This window comes from Diceros bicornis, chromosome 35 (genome assembly GCF_020826845.1).
Source record: "Diceros bicornis minor isolate mBicDic1 chromosome 35, mDicBic1.mat.cur, whole genome shotgun sequence".
NCBI lineage: Eukaryota > Metazoa > Chordata > Mammalia > Perissodactyla > Rhinocerotidae > Diceros > Diceros bicornis.
This window is the reverse complement of record NC_080774.1, coordinates 10,067,717-10,087,931: the sequence shown is the minus strand read 5'-3', so window position 1 is coordinate 10,087,931 and position 20,215 is coordinate 10,067,717. Positions and strand designations below refer to the sequence as shown.

General features: G+C 43.7%; 2 protein-coding genes across 2 annotated transcripts; both read right to left on the bottom strand.

Moving 5' to 3' along the window:
* Window positions 1-2,243: 2,243 nt before the first annotated feature.
* LOC131398645 (disintegrin and metalloproteinase domain-containing protein 1a-like) lies at window positions 2,244-4,688 on the bottom strand. Its single transcript, XM_058532273.1, has one exon. The coding sequence runs from the start codon at window positions 4,686-4,688 to the stop codon at window positions 2,244-2,246; it is 2,445 nt and encodes an 814-aa protein (XP_058388256.1).
* Window positions 4,689-17,770: 13,082 nt separating this feature from the next.
* On the bottom strand, window positions 17,771-20,215 carry LOC131398644 (disintegrin and metalloproteinase domain-containing protein 1a-like). Its single transcript, XM_058532272.1, has one exon. The coding sequence runs from the start codon at window positions 20,213-20,215 to the stop codon at window positions 17,771-17,773; it is 2,445 nt and encodes an 814-aa protein (XP_058388255.1).

The following is a 20,215-nucleotide window of genomic DNA, read 5'->3' as shown; positions in this document are numbered from 1 at the left end:
TTGTTTCTTGGCTTCAACGTGGTCTTGCAAACCTGAGGGTCACTCATAAGGACAGCAGCTAAAAATTAAAAATAGTCTATACGGCTCCCACATTTGCTAAATTTTTATAAATTTTGTTGTCAAATATTGTGAAATCCTATTTAGGATTTATTGATTGATTCCCAACTATCTACCTGACTTTTTGTCTTTAAAGAATGTCATTAAATTAGCTAAGCATATGTACCTGAAACTCAAATCCGGTTTCCCTTACATTTGGTAAGTTTTTAAGAATATGTGATGCTAATTAGCTTTTATTATAGTCACCATCAGCATATGCAGTTAGGAAGGTTACCCCTTCTGTTCTCCACTGAAGTGCTTCTCAGCAGAAATCCTCCACACCTTTTTCAAAAGTCTCTAGTGACAAGTTTACATTTGGAGGCCTTCAGTCACCCACTTTCACCCTCGTGCTCAAAGCTCTCAGGTGACTGCCAACTAATGGTGTGTTTTCACCATAAATCTTGATCTTCTGGCATAGAACATTCTGAGATTTGGTTCCCAGCAAATGTCATGACCTGGAAATTTACATAGCTGAAGGCTTGATTTTGGATTGTGCTCTGAAGTTTAGTTTTGTTCCACCCCAAGTAATTAACACAAGCTTCTTGAAAACAGAAGCTAGGTCTTACTTAGCCTTCTTTTGTTTGTTCTCTTTTACTCACATAGGGTGGGCAGTTAGAAGAGGGACTCAGCGAATGTATTGTCAGGGACTGATGCTCAGGAACTTCCCTGAGACTCAGAACTCTCAACTTGTAACACCACTGCCCATGGGCAAGGTTTTGGTTGTGCCTTGCCCAGGAACTAGCAAGTAGCATGCGCAGAAGGAACCCTCCTGTTTTTAAGGTTGGCTCTGGTTAACTCGTTCACTTGGTCAACATTTACTGTGTACCGACAATGAGCTGGGCCCCCAGAGCTGAATAAGACACAAACCTGCTGCTCCATGAGGTCAGGATGTAATAGGGGAAGAGACACTTTCATCGATCATGACTACACAGTGTGGCAGGTTCATGATAGAGGTCAGCATCTGTTTGTAAGGCTTTTGTTTCATTAGTCACTGAGGAAGAAGCCATGTTCTGGGCAGTTAAGGACATATCGATTGTCTTCCCGATCACTGTTTTTTAACTGAAGGCAAAGGCTCATGAGGCAGTGGAGCATGTAGATTCAGTCATACCTGGGGCGGGACGCAGGTTCTACCCCTTACCAGCTCTAGAGCAAAACTCTCTGGTCTCTGTTTCCTCATGTACGAGATGCAGGTCTCATATGGCAGATGGGAGGATTACATTAATTAAGACAATGAATGTAAAGTGTTCAGCAGTGTCTTGCACATAATGGGTAATGTTATGCTATGTGCTTTGTGCTCTCTTTACAGACCATTAACTGCCCTCCAAAGCTCTGTTTTTTTCAACTGTTAGTCAACTCTGCATATTAACTTAATCAAGGAAATGAGAAATAAATATGATAAAAAAGTAGAAAAATAGAAAAAAAGAAAAATAAATACTTCCAACTGAACTCAGCACTGAACAAGGTCACCCCTTGCCTAGGTTGCTCCCCCTCCTCCATGCCCTCAGACCCAGGGTGATCAGACCACCCTGAATCAAATGTAGCCTTTTCCAGAGAGCCCCAGAACCAAGAGACCCAATTAATAGGCCACATAAAGCCTAAAATCATGCCTTATCTGAAAACAGATATTTATTTGCTTTTTAATTTAAAATCTTTCCATTACACTGCACAGGGGAAATTAGAACAACTAGTCATATAAACAACTTTCCTAATATAATGTGTAGTTATCACTGGGATGAAAAAACCTGGGATAGCAATATATTTATAGGTACAGATAATACTGTATGTCAAACAAAGTAGATGGAAGATGGCATTCCCTGAAAAACAGGTAACTCAAAACTTGGCCCTTCTAAGACAAGACATTGATAAGAATGACCCATGAGAAAAGTTAAATGGTTTCATGAAATGTGAAAATGGAAAAACGTCGTAAAATATTCTTTTATAAATAATTTTACGTGTGTATATGATCAATTACTAAAATAAAGAAAGAAGGAAAAAATCTCTCCTCCCACTTCAGTACATTTCTACAGACGAGGGAGTCCCGATCAGAGTCGTTGCAGCTATCTAGGCCCACTTCATGTTTGCTCCACTGAGCCCCCTTCCTACCCAATGTAGCGTGTGTGTTTGAAATATTAGACTTCTTCCTATTACTACTCGTTTTCGACCTCTGGTTCTTCCTCTCTTCTGCCTACTTCCTCTTCTCGTGCAGCTACGTCTTCGATTTCTTCCAGGGCCTCTTGTGAGCACTGTGATATCTCCTTTCCAGCATCAAGACTGGCACCAATAATTAGACCTAAAAACATTGCTAAAAGAAATACGGGGAATATATACACTATCTTACCAAGGATTTTGCTTTCATCTTTATTCTCATTACCTCTGCCCAAATTATCATGACCAACACTACGACTTCTACTTTCATCTTCACTTGGATTTCCATCATCTGGTTTGCCAGGAGGACCGCTGTCCACACTACCCCCATTTCCAGGATCTCTGCAGTCAGGAGGGGCATAGCCAGCCTCACAATGGCAGTGCTTTAAATTGTTGCAAACTCCTTTCCCATTACACATGTCCGCTGGTTCACAGTCATAGTTGAGCACAGCGTGATCAGTGCAGGAGTAATTCATGCACACTTTGTGTGGGGCACAAAGAGTGCCAGTGTGCACATCTCCATCATCAGGGATATCAGCAGTGTTATATGCATCCATGCTCCAACAGAAGTCATTTTCGTGAGCGACCTGGATCAGTGAATGTTCGGGTTTGACTCGTGGTACCCGTCTAATATTTGTACATATAAGTTTCCCACAAAATAAATTATCATCTACACACTTAACATATCTTGACCTAGCCAAGGTAGGACGGCCACAGTTTCCAAATCGGTCCCCTTTGCTGTTCATTGAAATGTAACAGTCTTCTGGCGCAGACCTTGCAGGGTGCCCATATATACCAATGCATTGATTATCAGGGTTCTTACACCGACCCCCAACACAATAGTGAATTAAATCACATGACGTACCATCTTGCTTATAGCTGTCTGTGGGGCATTCTCCAGAGGAACCATTGCAATACTCAGGGAGGTCACACTCTCCCAAAGGAGGACGGCACATGAATCCTGTATTTCTCCATTGGCAAGCGAAACAGCAGAGTCCATCACTACACTGTGCATGCTCCCTCAGGTTACATGTTTGGTCACAGCACGGGTGACTGGCACAGAAAGAACCACAGTCACACTGCTCATCGCCTTCCACCACACCATTACCACACTCAGCATCCCTACGCATGCGGCCTTTGTGCTGAGGCTTGTTGAATAGGCAGGCGCCTTTGAGTTCAAGGAGGAACTGGTAGAAGTCATCAGAGCTGCAGTTGCTGAAGCCGCTTTCTTTAGTGATATTTTCATGCATGAGGCAAAAGCGTGTATCTTTACAAATGCAGGCCGAGTGGTCGTGCTGAATACCCAAGTTGTGCCCCAGCTCATGGACCATGAGCGCTGCAAACAGGAGGACATCTTCATGATGGAAGGATTCAACAGCTGCTGCAAAGCCGCTTGAACAGGCACCGTTGAGAAATGCCTGTCCCATATCCTCTTCAGGACGATGTCCAACAATCATGTGGGCGACATCATGCTTCGCACGTTGGAAGAGCTTCTCTTGTCTCCAGCTATTGAAATTCTTGAGTGTAACTTGCAAGTCCACTGGGACCTCTATGAGGTCCCCCTCGGTCCAAATCTCCATTCCAGCCAGCACCACCTCGGTGTTTATTCCCCTAGTGAAGCTGTTGGCCAGAGCAATGATGTCCATCACTCTCTGGACTGTCTCATTGATGTTACTGCCCCACATTTGGAACCGCTGGTTGTTGACCACGACAAACATCTCCACATACTTGGTGTGTGACCACAAGTAGGACAGCGCCTGTGGACCGTGAGGCTTCCTGCTCCCTTGTTGCTGGCTGGTGGACGCCACTTGGCTGTCTTCGGAAGTGACACTACAGGAGATTCCAGCTTCGTGTGCCATGGTGTACAGCACGTGTTCAAACCGTTTTGAAGAGTCCATGGGCTCAATGCCATAGGATTTTCCCTCCTTAATCAGGATGCCCCTGAGGCCTGAGCAGGTGTTGACAGAAACAAAAGAACCTGGGATGCCTTCTATGTAGCCTTCGTAGTGACAGTCACGTGAGATGAAGGGCATTTCTTGTCCCAGGCCGCCATTGTAGTAGCTGAAGACTGGAAAGTTATCCACAAAATAGTCTCTCTTGACCTTCAGGTGAATCAGCTGCTTCTGGCCCTGCATAAATAGCATATAAGATGCCTTTTCCACTGGGTCTTCCCTTCCCTTGACTGTCAGACACTTGGGGATGACTATTTCGTAGGTAGAGTAATATACTGATCCCAGGTCGCAGTATAATCCTGGCAGGAAAATCAGTAACAACACCAGCATGATCCCCAGGCTGAGCCGTGAAGGTCCTGGCACTAGCGCTAGCCTGAAGCCCTTCATCTGGGGAGCCCCAGTCTGAAGCACTCTGCTAGCCTCATACATAACCACTTGGTTTTTCTGTAGAGAAGACAAGGAGGCACAGTCTCTCACAGAGGCTGCCACTGACATGGCCCTAGTGATCGGTTGATGATGCAGGGCCTGTGTCCATCAGCAGCAGCTCTCCCTGACACATAGACCCTCAGTCACACGTATTAGCTCCAGGTCTATGCTGGCTGCATAAAGGGTGGCTACTGCCTACCTCTGAGAGTCACAGCCTTTCGTCTTTCTGATCTCTCTGTTACCCTTCAGATAGTGTCCTTTCTCTGTGACTTCCTTCCACGGCATCAGCTTCAGTCGTGCTTGGCTGAGGTCCTTTTGACGTCGTGGAGTGATGTCATCATGAAGAAGGACTGCAAACTCTAAAGTGCAAGACTGTGCCTTGAGAGAGGAAACAAAACCTCCATGCCTTCCTCAACTGTGGCACACGGAACACCCCGCCCCCACCCCTCCTGTCGTCCGTTGCTCGTCTAACTCCAGATGTTCCAGACCAGGGGGCTTGGAGGTCTTTGGTGGGCACACTCCCTTGCCCATCTCCCCTCTTCTAAAACTCTTGGTCTGTCACACGTGGACATCATAACTCAGGGTGTTCTTATCCCTCAATGAGGGACTACAGTGATATGCACATCTGTAGGCCAGTCTATTAGATAAGGCAAGTGGGGTGGCTGCCCCTTGCCCCAAGATAGACCTAAGTGGGCTGGTGACCCATGGGGCAGGGGACAATACTCCTACTTTTTACCATCATCAAAAATCAGTTTCTCAAGTTCTGTTTATAACACTGTCCACAAGTGTGTATGGGAGATGCCAACAGAGCAGCCTCCTCTCGTGTGTGATTATCATGGGCACTTTGGTTGGTATCTCCAGGCCCACACTTTCCTCAGGATGGGCCTGACATCCTAGTACCCTAACGTCATGCCTGTTGAAGACTAGGTATCCTTAAAGTCTCCCCTGTGTTAGAATACAACCCCCATGTGTTCAGTGACCACTTCTGTTTGTTCGTCCTTATACCCACAGGTCTAGAAGAATGCTTGTCCAAGAGTAGATGAACAAGAATTATTTATTGAACGAATAAATGACTCCCAGGTATGGGTGCTCTGATGGCTCATCTGTCGTATGTTATTTGTTTGTAGTTGCTTCATGCCCACTCTGAACGGCTAAAAGTGTCTTCAGCAAAACCCACAAAAATTATGCTGACTAATGGCATATTCATGATCTCAAAATGTACCTCTTCCTACATTTCGCTGGTCAGTTCACTCCCCTAATCTCCTCTTGCCTCTTATTTCACTGAGAAAAATAGAAGCCATCAAAAGAGTACTTCCACATGCGGACGCCGCCGAATGAGTTCACCTATTTCTAAATTTTCCTCCTACTATAGCAGATAAATTGTCCGTGCTCCTCCAATCGAAGGCCAGTCCTTTTACTTGTGCGTGGCGCCTCCTTCCCTTTCAAGTTCTCACGGCCTTCACTTTTCCCGTTGTCTCATCTCTCTTTTACATCTTAAACGTCTGTTTGTCCATTGGATCCGGTCTCATTATATGCTGTAATATCTCACCATTATAAAACCATCCCTCTCGGCCCCATCACTGTCCAGTCACCATCCAATTTCTCCTTTGTTTTATACTGAAACTCTTTGAAAGAGTGTATGTATATTCTGTTTTAATTTGCATCACTACTTTTTTCTTTTCTGATATTTTTTGTTTTGCGTCATAGCACAATCACAAAACTTGCATAAAACATAAATATATTTTTCAGCAAATTATTAAAAAGAGAACAGCTAATCCAGACACAAAAGGACAAATATTTCATGCTTTTGTTTATATGAGTTTCCTCGAACAGTCAAGTTCCTTGAGACGGAAAGTAGAATAGAGGTTACCAGGGACTGGGAAAAAGAGCACTGGGAAGTTATTGTTTAATGGGTACAGAGTTTCAGTTTGGGGTGATGAAAAAGTTCTGGAAATGGATGGTGGTGATGATTGCACAACAATGTGAATGTACTGAATGCCACTGAACTGTACACTTTAAAATGGTTAAGATGGTGAGTTTTCTGTTATGTATATTTTACTGAGAGAGAGAGGAAGAGGGAGAGGGAGAGAGAAACAGCTGTGTGAGTACAACCCTGATCAAGTAATCAACAGTTGTAGCTCCATCGAAGTCACCCATCATGTGCCACTGCCAATCAGAAGTCCTCCTGCTTCAGAGATCATCATGATCCTGTCTTTTCTGCTAACTACTGGCTCACTTTTCTTTATCGTTTTGTTTCCTAAATGTGCATCCCAGAATTACTTAATTTTATATTACTTGTCTTTTAATAACACCTTTATTGAGATATAATTCACATACCATAATATTCATCCTTTAAAGTGTACAAATCAGTGGTTTGTAGTATGTTCAGAAAATTATGCAACCATCACCACAATCAATTTTAGAACATTTTCCTCACCCCAATACAAAACTCCCGTATCCATTGGCAGTCGCTCCCCATTCTCCCCTCCCCCCAAGCCCCTGGCCGCCACTACTCTACTTTCTATCTCAATGGTTTTGTCTGTTCTGCACATTTCGTAGCAATGTAATCCTACATGTCTTGATCTTGTCTGACTGACTTATTTCATCCAGCATAAATGTTTTCAAGGGTTAGCCATGTTGTAGCATGTATCAGTACTTCATTTCCTTTTGGCTAAATAATATTCTTTTTGTAGGGGTATACCATATTTTAATTTTTGGTTCATCAGTTGATGAACATTTTGGCTGTTTCTACTTTTGAGCTGTTATGAAAAATACTGCTGTGGACAGTCGAGTACAAGTTTTTGCATGGACGTATGTTTTCATTTCTCTTGGGTAGATACTTAGGAGTGGAATTGCTTGGTCATATGATAACTCTATGTTTAGTCTTTTGAGGAACTGCCCAACTGTTTTGCAAAGCAGCTACACAATTTTACATTCCTGCCAGCAATGAATGAGGATTCCAATTTCTCCACATCATCACTGACATTTGTTATTGACTGTATTTTTCATTATAGCCGTCCTAGTGGATGCTAAGTGGTATCTCATTGTAGTTTTGATTTGCACTTCCCTAATAACTAATCTTTCATATTCTTATTGGTCATTTATATCTTCTTTGGAGAAATATCTATTCCCATCCTTTGCCCTCTTAAAATTGGGTGTCTTTTTCTTGTTGAGTTGTAAGAGTTCTTAATATTTTCTGGGTACTGGTCCCTATCAGATACATGATTTGCAAATATTTTCTCCCATTCTGTGGGCAGTCTTTTCACCTTCTTGGTGGTGTCTCTTAGAGTGGAGAAGTATTTCATTATTTTTCTTCTGGTTTTTTTTATTGTATTGAAACACACATGACATAAAATTTACCATCTTAACCATTTTTAAGTGTACAATTCAGGGGTATTAAATACATTCATAATGTTGTGCTACCATGACCACTATCCATCTCCAGGACTCTTTTCATCTTGTGAAACTGCAACTCTGTACTCGTTGAGCTGTAACTCCCCATTGCCTCCTTCCCCCCAGCCTCTAGCAACCACCATTCTACTTTCTGTCTCTATGCTTTTGACTACCCTGAATACCTCGTATAAGTGGGACCGTACAGTATTTGTCCTTTTGTGCCTGGCTTATTTGACGTGGCATAAAGTCCTCAAGATTCATCCATGTTGTAGCATATTGCAGAAGTTCCTCCATTTTTAAGGCTGAGTAATATTCCACTGCGTGTATATAACCACATTTTGTTTATCCACTCGTCCGTCGATGGACACTTAGGTTGCTTCCATGTTTTAGCTGTTGTGAATAGTGCTGCTGTGAACATGGATGTACAAATATCGCTTCAAGACCCTGCTTTCAATTCTTTGGGGTATATACCTGGAAGTGAAATTGCTGGATCATATGGTAATTCTATTTTTAATTTTTTGCGGAACTGCCATACAGTTCCACGTATTCCACGGCGGCTGTACCATTTTACTTTCCCACCAACAGTGCACAAGGGTTCTAGTTTTCTCCACATCCTCTCCAACACTTATTTTCTGTTTTCTTGATAGTAGCCATGCAGTGGGTGTGAGGTGGTATCTCATTGTAGATTTGATTTGCATTTCCCTAATGATTAGTGGTGTTGAGCATCTTCTCATGTGTTTATAGGCCATTTGTGTATCTTCTTTGGAGAGATGTCTGTGCGAGTCCTTTGCCCATTTTTTGAATCAGCTTGCTTGTTTTTTGTTGCTGAGTTTTAGGAGTTCTCTGTGTATTCTGGATATTAATCCCTTATAAGGTATATCATTTGCAAATATTTTCTCCCATTCTGCAGGTTGCCTTCTTACTCTGTTAATAGTGGTTTTTGATGCACAACATTTTTAAATTTTCATGAAGTCCATCCTGTCTGTTTTTTTCTTTTGTTGCCTGTGCCTTCGGTGTCGTATCTGAGAAATATTTTCCAAATCCAGTGCCGTGAAACTTCTGCCTTCTGTTTTCTTCTAAGAGTTTTTGTAGCAAGACAAGTCCTGTGAATGGGGATTTTCCAGGGAACTGGTGGACCTGTAAATTAGTAACAGTTCTATGGGGTTAGGGCTTCTGAGGGAGCTCCAAACTGTTCTGCCCGTTCCGCTGGATGCGAGGCTGCCTGTTTTCACAACTACCTGTAGTCGAGATGATGTGGTTATTTAAGGCTAGTGGGGACCTGAGGAGAGGGATATGGGAATAGGGCAATTAAAACTTCACATAGCTCCCTGCTCTTACCAAAATTCCGCCGTTTTATTGTTTTTGTTTTTGTTCTTGAATAAACAAACTTCAGATGGCTATGGTTACTGAACCAGAGTGGGTTCGCTTCCTGGTGAGTTAAAAATCAGACTCTCCAGCGGAAATCGTTGTCACACAAAGTAGAATGTATTTGCAGCAAATAGGAGACCATGCCGAATCGTTTCCAAAGTCATGGCTCTCCCTGAAAAGAGGGAAGCAGGTGTCTTTTACTTCAGGTGGGGAATGAATATTTAAAAGGAAAGTTTTGTCAGGGCCGGCCTGGTGGCGTAGTGGTTAAGTTTGCACGCTCCGCTTCAGCGGCCCAGCGTTCGCAGGTTCGGATCCCGGGCACGGACCTACACACCGCTCATCAAGCCATGCTGGGGTGGAGTCCCACAAACAAAATAGAGGAAGATTGGCATAGATGTTAGCTCAGGGCCAATCTTCCTCACCAAAAAAGAAAAAAGAGAAGTTTTGACATCACACGTAGAGGCGGGTATTAGCTGGCGCAGGCGCAGTCTGAAAACATGCTCTCACATACCTCGCATGTTATGCTAATAAGGCCTAGGCTCCTCCTAGGGCACAGATTTTAGTATCAAAATGAGGCAGAGGGCGTTTTCTGGCCATCTCCAGGTCACCTGTGCAGGTGCTGCCATTGCAGTGGGGCTCCCTCTGGTTCAGGCTGGTTGACGCTGGTGTATCTTCCCAACATAGCTCTCTCTGATAAACAACCTTGAGGGAGTGTTAAGCACCTTTAAAACTTCCTTCGAGCTGCTTAGGAAATGCACCAGTGACACTGACCGGTTAATTTCCGTACTTCTACAAAAGTAGATTTTGACTATTTTTGCCAGTGCTATAATCACTTCTGTGGAGGAGAGGATTTCCGGGGGATCTTATTTTAACATTTTGGAAGTGCTTCCCGTTTTACCTCTTAACTTCACCTGAATCCATATGAATGCAGTGTTTATATATGGCCTCCTTTGTTCCACATCGCAGTTAAGTGTACTTACCGTTTTCGTGTGCTGCTGTAGTTCATTCCTGTCCATTGCGCTACACTTGTATTTCTCTGTGTGGATCTGTCATCACAATTTAACATCCGTTGTATAATCTGTGAATACAGGGTGCTTTTCTTTTGGAATACTATGAAGGGTGCTTCTATGACCGTTATTGTCTGGTAACGTGATGCACATAAGCAGAAATTTCTCGGGTATTTGCCTAAGAGTGATATAGCTAAGTTATAGGGTACTTGAGACTTCAATTTATCTAGAAAACAAAAGTACTGTTTCCAAGTGTCATGCTAGTTTACATTTCTAAAAAGTTTATGTGAGTTTCCACTCTTCCACAGGAATACGTGGAATTTTCAGTCTTATATGGCCAATCTTGTGGGTGTGTAGTGGTATCTCCTTGTGGCTATACAATCCGCATTTCTCTGAATGCTAGTGAGGTTGAACACCTTCACAAATGGTTTTTGACCCATCCTTTATATTTTGACTCCCTTGAGTAAGCTTTCATCCCCACCCATCCATCCAAACTGCTCTACTCCAGGATACCAGTGATGACTCAACGTTGTCAAAACAAATGATCAACACTCAGTCCTCACCGCTGGACCTATCGGCAACATTTAAAAGATAATCAGCATGTTCTGACTTACCTTTTAAAAGAGTCACTCTGCCTGCTGGGTGGAAAATAGGCTATTGGGGGAAAGCCAGGGTGGGGGCAGGGAGACCAATTAAAGACTTCTGCAGTTGTCTAGGAGGGAGTTGATGGTGACTTGGAGTGTATTGGAGAGTTGGGGGTGGTGATAAGAGGTCACATTCTGGATGTGTGTTGAAGGTAGAGCCAAGAGAATTCGCGGATGGACTGGATTTGGAGTGTAAAACTCTTCTAGAAACACTTTCTTCTCTTGGTTTTCAAGATGACACTCTTGCTTGATGGTACCCCTACCACACTGGCCACTCTTTCTGCCACTTCTTTCCTGAATCCTCCTCATCTTACCAACATCTACACATGGAATGCCCTGGGGCTAAGTCCTCACCCAGTCCTGGATCTCTTCCCTTCTCTAGGTATGCTCGCTCCCTAGGCAGTGTCACCCGGTCCCATTGCTTGGAACGTCGTCTGTACACTGACAGCTCTCAAATGTACATCTCTGCTGATTTCTCTCCTGAATTCCAGACTCAATCATCTTGCCGCCTAGCTGACATGCCCACTTGGGTGTTTAATAGGCACCTCTAACTAAACGTGTCTGATGCCTGCTCTTCCCACACTCATCCCCATCTCAGTAAATGGCAACTCTGTTCTTGTAGTTGCTCAGGGCAAAGCCACTGGAGTCATCCTTCTTTGCTGCCTGTCTCTCACACTCTACATCTGCTCCATCAGCAACTCCTTTTGGCTCTGCTCAGAATATACCCAGACTCCAGCCTCTTCTCACCACCGCCAATTCAACCACTCTCCTAAAAGCTTCCAACATTGCCCGCTTGGCAAATCACAAGAGCCTCTAAGAGTTCTCTGCTTCTGCAGTTGCCCAATGCCCTGCCCCTGCCTGTTCCTTATTTACATAGCAGATGGAGTAATCCCTCAATACTTCTCAGCTCCGGTCACTCCTTTGCTAAAACCCTTCCGTGCTTCCCATCGCCACTGAAATAAAAACATCATTCCTTACCAAGTCTCCATGTGGCCTGTCTCCACCCGCAGCCCTCAACCACTAGTCTCCGTGATGCTCCCTCCGTCCGGACGTGCTGACCTCCTTGCTGTTCTTGGAACATGGCCAGCGTGCTCCCATCTCAGGATCTTTTCACTTAGAGTTCCCTCTCCCTGGTTTGCTCTTCCGCTGATACCGGCAGAGCTTCTTCCCTCTTCTACATGTCTCTCCTCAAATGTCACCTTATCAGACAGCACTTCTCTGACCACTGGCTTAAAATTGCACTCCACACTCACATCACTCTTCTTCCTCTTGCGTTGCTTCGTTTTGTTCCATTGTAGATGTTACAACCTGGCATATCATATAGTTATCTGTTTATTTGTGTCAGGTTCGTAATTTTTTAAGTTGTCATGGGATCCGAGACTTTGTCTTATTTACCCTCATTTCCGTAGTACTAGAACAGGTCTTAGGTAAAGACTCGGCCACTCTGTGAGAGGCAGCCTTTGTGTGACCATCTTACTGAGGAGGAAACCCAGGACCGAGGAAGTGAGGTTCCATGTCTGAGACCAATCAGCCAGAAAGTAACACCTGAGACTTAGGGACACAGACTATGAAAGCCCCCGCAATCAGAGAAAAGGTGACTTTCTTCTTTTAAAAAAGGTACTTTTTTGCTCTCAGAAAATTCTTCCCAGTAGGATTTGTTAGGCTAGAAGAATGCAGGACTCAAAGCTTACGCAGCACTCATGCTCTTAGCATCCAAGGAGAGGAAAAGAGCTCTCTCAGTGCTTATGGGATACGTTCTGAGAAACCTGTTGTTAGGCAATTTCCTTGTTGTGCACACATCACAGAGTGTACTCCCACATCCTAGATGGTACAGCCGACTACAAACCGAGGCTGTATGGGACTCATCTTACGGGACCACCATCGTATATGCAGTCCGTTGTTGACCAAAATGTCGTTTTGTGGCACATGGCTGTATTTTCATTGGATATAAAAACAGCTAACATGACAATAAAGATGATTAAAAATTGTATCTGTCCTGGAAAAATCATGAATAAAAGTAACAGGTTCCTTTTTTCGGTGCATCATTATATTAAACGTAAGTACTTCAATGTAGACTCAATAGTTGGGGGATTTGATGTACTGATACCATTTTGTTGCAACAGTTTTAGTTTTCCTATGAGGAGATTCCTGTCCGTGAACTTTCCTTAAATCATGACACATCAGTTACCTCAAAGTTGGAGTCCAGTCTCATTTTGAAAAAGCAAAGAATTAATTGGTAGCCTTTGCTTTATTTGGCATATTTATTTGCATTTCTTTATTTTTGTAATGACCTAATTTATCCATGGAACTATAAAGGATGGCTTTGGGTGGATAAGGGGTCAGTGGAGAGCATGAGGGAGAGCGTTTTCTCCTGTTCCCTGGCAATGACACTATGCCTTTTATATTTCTATTTTTCGTGTGAAATTGTCTGCACTAACACCCAGCTCGTGATTATTAGGTGACTGAAAATGCATTACTAGGAGAAATGTTGTGGTTTCAGAGTTTATTCCTTTTGTCTCTTACAAGGTTTTCTTTCCATTTCTTCACGAATGCATGGGTACCTCCAGAATTTGAGATTCTGAGAACATGTTCCATGAGTAAACACATTGCTCACTCTCAAAGTACCAACTGGAAATTTCACTCTACGACAAGGACGCATAAAGGCCCCCTGTCCTATAGGAAACGACCACTTGATGGTCTGTTTCAGACAGACTCCCCTATAGGTTCTTTCCATGAGTATCCTCAAAGAGAACCCATGTTTCATTCAAAAAAGTAGAGAAAGGTATGCTGGAGCAGTTTCAAGGGCGTCGCTGGAGCTGTGAGAGTTGAACTAAATAGGGGTAGGGAAGAGTAAGGTCCTTCAGTGGGAACAAGACTATGATCAAAGGCCCAGAGTGGGAGGTGGCCGTGGTATGTAACAAGGACAGAGGCTCTTCCTGTTAGACGAGCTGATGGGAAGAAATGCTTGTTTTCAAAAGTCATAGGAGATAACGGTAGGAAACGGACAGGGGGACCCAATTGTTGCAGTCCTTTAATGCCACACCAAGTTTACATTTTCTACTCTAGATAAAGGAGGAGCAATGGAAGTTCCCGAACTTGACTGTGGTGACAGAATCAGCGTCTGGGGAATCTTAGGAAGGACATTGGAGAGCCCAGTTAGATAGATTACAGCAATGAAACAGGCGTGAGGTTGCAAACACTTGGTCAGTCATGATTCCACCTCTGATGTTGTCTTTTCAAGTATTTAAAAAAATATTTTCTGACTGTGAGAAGAGTCACCATGTCTTTGTCATTCACAAATTGCTCCAACACCTTCGTTATCCTCACATATTTCGTTCCGGCATAACCTCCTTATGTAAGACTTCCATAATTTTATTAAATAACAAAAGTGGTATTGGATCTTTTTTTCCTCTTCTTCCCTAGTTCAATAATTTTTAAAGCTTAATTTCCAGAAGCAGGGGAATATTAATTTTAAAGAGTCAGCATTTTGCAAACATTCTTGGAGGAAGTCTGCTCTTGGTTTTGAGAAGACATTTCAGTGAGCATATTTGCCCAAAGGAAACATCAACACTCTACTCTGAAATTAAGATTCTAAACACAAGAAATTTCTTTAAATTTTTAATAATTTTCAAAAAGTTTTGCAAACTAATATAAAACATCATTTAGTGCAGAATTGCATCCCTGTGAGGTTGATAATGTCACCTGTGTTTAACGTAAATCTCTTCTTTTTCCTTCAACCAAGCTGCAGAGGAGAGAGTGGAGTTTGACTCCAAGTTATGAGGACATTCCCAAAAGCACTCCTATATGGACCAGAAAAGATGGCAGGCTGGGGACATCCAAAGAAAGAGAAGACCCATTCAAGTCTCCCAGGGAGGGGCATGACCTCTGGACTCCAGGAACATTAATAGTGGCAGCATCCAAATATGTTCTTGTCCACATTGTAATGTTCCTTTGTTTCCCCCAAGTCTGGATAAAAATCTAGAGCCTGGACTTGGCTGTGCTTTGGGGAACTAAGGGACGGGCCTCGGTGTCCGCTGGCCGTAGGGAGCACAGAGAGGACAATAGCCACCCAGGGAAGGCAGGTAAAGGATGACAAGGAGTCACTATCAGGGTCTCCCGGGGCAGCAGCTGCCTGGGTCGTGAATGACCACCAACACAGATTATTGGAAAGTGTAAGCAAGCTCTCCTCAGAATCGCCCACACATAATGGGGAGAGGAATCAGGCGAACGAATGCACACCGTAGAAGTGGTAACACAAGGTGCAGAACACTGAACTGTGACCCTGGGATTTCAGACCCGAGTTGCCCTACCTTCTCTCTCCTGCCCACATTAAAATTGGTCACTTCCCTGCTGCAGTGTGTCCTAAAGAGCTTCAACCGTCCGTCCCTGGAGTTTGGAGTTTCCACACGTTTTAAGATTCACCTGACAATTTGTCAATATGTCCAATTTCCCATCACTTTTTCAGAGGAAGTTCGTTCAAATACCTGTGTTAACCTTTGTTTCTTGGCTTCAACGTGGTCTTGCAAACCTGAGGGTCACTCATAAGGACAGCAGCTAAAAATTAAAAATAGTCTATACGGCTCCCACATTTGCTAAATTTTTATAAATTTTGTTGTCAAATATTGTGAAATCCTATTTAGGATTTATTGATTGATTCCCAACTATCTACCTGACTTTTTGTCTTTAAAGAATGTCATTAAATTAGCTAAGCATATGTACCTGAAACTCAAATCCGGTTTCCCTTACATTTGGTAAGTTTTTAAGAATATGTGATGCTAATTAGCTTTTATTATAGTCACCATCAGCATATGCAGTTAGGAAGGTTACCCCTTCTGTTCTCCACTGAAGTGCTTCTCAGCAGAAATCCTCCACACCTTTTTCAAAAGTCTCTAGTGACAAGTTTACATTTGGAGGCCTTCAGTCACCCACTTTCACCCTCGTGCTCAAAGCTCTCAGGTGACTGCCAACTAATGGTGTGTTTTCACCATAAATCTTGATCTTCTGGCATAGAACATTCTGAGATTTGGTTCCCAGCAAATGTCATGACCTGGAAATTTACATAGCTGAAGGCTTGATTTTGGATTGTGCTCTGAAGTTTAGTTTTGTTCCACCCCAAGTAATTAACACAAGCTTCTTGAAAACAGAAGCTAGGTCTTACTTAGCCTTCTTTTGTTTGTTCTCTTTTACTCACATAGGGTGGGCAGTTAGAAGAGGGACTCAGCGAATGTATTGTCAGGGACTGATGCTCAGGAACTTCCCTGAGACTCAGAACTCTCAACTTGTAACACCACTGCCCATGGGCAAGGTTTTGGTTGTGCCTTGCCCAGGAACTAGCAAGTAGCATGCGCAGAAGGAACCCTCCTGTTTTTAAGGTTGGCTCTGGTTAACTCGTTCACTTGGTCAACATTTACTGTGTACCGACAATGAGCTGGGCCCCCAGAGCTGAATAAGACACAAACCTGCTGCTCCATGAGGTCAGGATGTAATAGGGGAAGAGACACTTTCATCGATCATGACTACACAGTGTGGCAGGTTCATGATAGAGGTCAGCATCTGTTTGTAAGGCTTTTGTTTCATTAGTCACTGAGGAAGAAGCCATGTTCTGGGCAGTTAAGGACATATCGATTGTCTTCCCGATCACTGTTTTTTAACTGAAGGCAAAGGCTCATGAGGCAGTGGAGCATGTAGATTCAGTCATACCTGGGGCGGGACGCAGGTTCTACCCCTTACCAGCTCTAGAGCAAAACTCTCTGGTCTCTGTTTCCTCATGTACGAGATGCAGGTCTCATATGGCAGATGGGAGGATTACATTAATTAAGACAATGAATGTAAAGTGTTCAGCAGTGTCTTGCACATAATGGGTAATGTTATGCTATGTGCTTTGTGCTCTCTTTACAGACCATTAACTGCCCTCCAAAGCTCTGTTTTTTTCAACTGTTAGTCAACTCTGCATATTAACTTAATCAAGGAAATGAGAAATAAATATGATAAAAAAGTAGAAAAATAGAAAAAAAGAAAAATAAATACTTCCAACTGAACTCAGCACTGAACAAGGTCACCCCTTGCCTAGGTTGCTCCCCCTCCTCCATGCCCTCAGACCCAGGGTGATCAGACCACCCTGAATCAAATGTAGCCTTTTCCAGAGAGCCCCAGAACCAAGAGACCCAATTAATAGGCCACATAAAGCCTAAAATCATGCCTTATCTGAAAACAGATATTTATTTGCTTTTTAATTTAAAATCTTTCCATTACACTGCACAGGGGAAATTAGAACAACTAGTCATATAAACAACTTTCCTAATATAATGTGTAGTTATCACTGGGATGAAAAAACCTGGGATAGCAATATATTTATAGGTACAGATAATACTGTATGTCAAACAAAGTAGATGGAAGATGGCATTCCCTGAAAAACAGGTAACTCAAAACTTGGCCCTTCTAAGACAAGACATTGATAAGAATGACCCATGAGAAAAGTTAAATGGTTTCATGAAATGTGAAAATGGAAAAACGTCGTAAAATATTCTTTTATAAATAATTTTACGTGTGTATATGATCAATTACTAAAATAAAGAAAGAAGGAAAAAATCTCTCCTCCCACTTCAGTACATTTCTACAGACGAGGGAGTCCCGATCAGAGTCGTTGCAGCTATCTAGGCCCACTTCATGTTTGCTCCACTGAGCCCCCTTCCTACCCAATGTAGCGTGTGTGTTTGAAATATTAGACTTCTTCCTATTACTACTCGTTTTCGACCTCTGGTTCTTCCTCTCTTCTGCCTACTTCCTCTTCTCGTGCAGCTACGTCTTCGATTTCTTCCAGGGCCTCTTGTGAGCACTGTGATATCTCCTTTCCAGCATCAAGACTGGCACCAATAATTAGACCTAAAAACATTGCTAAAAGAAATACGGGGAATATATACACTATCTTACCAAGGATTTTGCTTTCATCTTTATTCTCATTACCTCTGCCCAAATTATCATGACCAACACTACGACTTCTACTTTCATCTTCACTTGGATTTCCATCATCTGGTTTGCCAGGAGGACCGCTGTCCACACTACCCCCATTTCCAGGATCTCTGCAGTCAGGAGGGGCATAGCCAGCCTCACAATGGCAGTGCTTTAAATTGTTGCAAACTCCTTTCCCATTACACATGTCCGCTGGTTCACAGTCATAGTTGAGCACAGCGTGATCAGTGCAGGAGTAATTCATGCACACTTTGTGTGGGGCACAAAGAGTGCCAGTGTGCACATCTCCATCATCAGGGATATCAGCAGTGTTATATGCATCCATGCTCCAACAGAAGTCATTTTCGTGAGCGACCTGGATCAGTGAATGTTCGGGTTTGACTCGTGGTACCCGTCTAATATTTGTACATATAAGTTTCCCACAAAATAAATTATCATCTACACACTTAACATATCTTGACCTAGCCAAGGTAGGACGGCCACAGTTTCCAAATCGGTCCCCTTTGCTGTTCATTGAAATGTAACAGTCTTCTGGCGCAGACCTTGCAGGGTGCCCATATATACCAATGCATTGATTATCAGGGTTCTTACACCGACCCCCAACACAATAGTGAATTAAATCACATGACGTACCATCTTGCTTATAGCTGTCTGTGGGGCATTCTCCAGAGGAACCATTGCAATACTCAGGGAGGTCACACTCTCCCAAAGGAGGACGGCACATGAATCCTGTATTTCTCCATTGGCAAGCGAAACAGCAGAGTCCATCACTACACTGTGCATGCTCCCTCAGGTTACATGTTTGGTCACAGCACGGGTGACTGGCACAGAAAGAACCACAGTCACACTGCTCATCGCCTTCCACCACACCATTACCACACTCAGCATCCCTACGCATGCGGCCTTTGTGCTGAGGCTTGTTGAATAGGCAGGCGCCTTTGAGTTCAAGGAGGAACTGGTAGAAGTCATCAGAGCTGCAGTTGCTGAAGCCGCTTTCTTTAGTGATATTTTCATGCATGAGGCAAAAGCGTGTATCTTTACAAATGCAGGCCGAGTGGTCGTGCTGAATACCCAAGTTGTGCCCCAGCTCATGGACCATGAGCGCTGCAAACAGGAGGACATCTTCATGATGGAAGGATTCAACAGCTGCTGCAAAGCCGCTTGAACAGGCACCGTTGAGAAATGCCTGTCCCATATCCTCTTCAGGACGATGTCCAACAATCATGTGGGCGACATCATGCTTCGCACGTTGGAAGAGCTTCTCTTGTCTCCAGCTATTGAAATTCTTGAGTGTAACTTGCAAGTCCACTGGGACCTCTATGAGGTCCCCCTCGGTCCAAATCTCCATTCCAGCCAGCACCACCTCGGTGTTTATTCCCCTAGTGAAGCTGTTGGCCAGAGCAATGATGTCCATCACTCTCTGGACTGTCTCATTGATGTTACTGCCCCACATTTGGAACCGCTGGTTGTTGACCACGACAAACATCTCCACATACTTGGTGTGTGACCACAAGTAGGACAGCGCCTGTGGACCGTGAGGCTTCCTGCTCCCTTGTTGCTGGCTGGTGGACGCCACTTGGCTGTCTTCGGAAGTGACACTACAGGAGATTCCAGCTTCGTGTGCCATGGTGTACAGCACGTGTTCAAACCGTTTTGAAGAGTCCATGGGCTCAATGCCATAGGATTTTCCCTCCTTAATCAGGATGCCCCTGAGGCCTGAGCAGGTGTTGACAGAAACAAAAGAACCTGGGATGCCTTCTATGTAGCCTTCGTAGTGACAGTCACGTGAGATGAAGGGCATTTCTTGTCCCAGGCCGCCATTGTAGTAGCTGAAGACTGGAAAGTTATCCACAAAATAGTCTCTCTTGACCTTCAGGTGAATCAGCTGCTTCTGGCCCTGCATAAATAGCATATAAGATGCCTTTTCCACTGGGTCTTCCCTTCCCTTGACTGTCAGACACTTGGGGATGACTATTTCGTAGGTAGAGTAATATACTGATCCCAGGTCGCAGTATAATCCTGGCAGGAAAATCAGTAACAACACCAGCATGATCCCCAGGCTGAGCCGTGAAGGTCCTGGCACTAGCGCTAGCCTGAAGCCCTTCATCTGGGGAGCCCCAGTCTGAAGCACTCTGCTAGCCTCATACATAACCACTTGGTTTTTCTGTAGAGAAGACAAGGAGGCACAGTCTCTCACAGAGGCTGCCACTGACAT

What these genes read in the sequence shown, in the direction of transcription:
- LOC131398645 (XM_058532273.1), bottom strand. Translation starts at nt 4,688, where the DNA reads ATGTCAGTGGCAGCCTCTGTGAGAGACTGTGCCTCCTTGTCTTCTCTA.
- LOC131398644 (XM_058532272.1), bottom strand. Translation starts at nt 20,215, where the DNA reads ATGTCAGTGGCAGCCTCTGTGAGAGACTGTGCCTCCTTGTCTTCTCTA.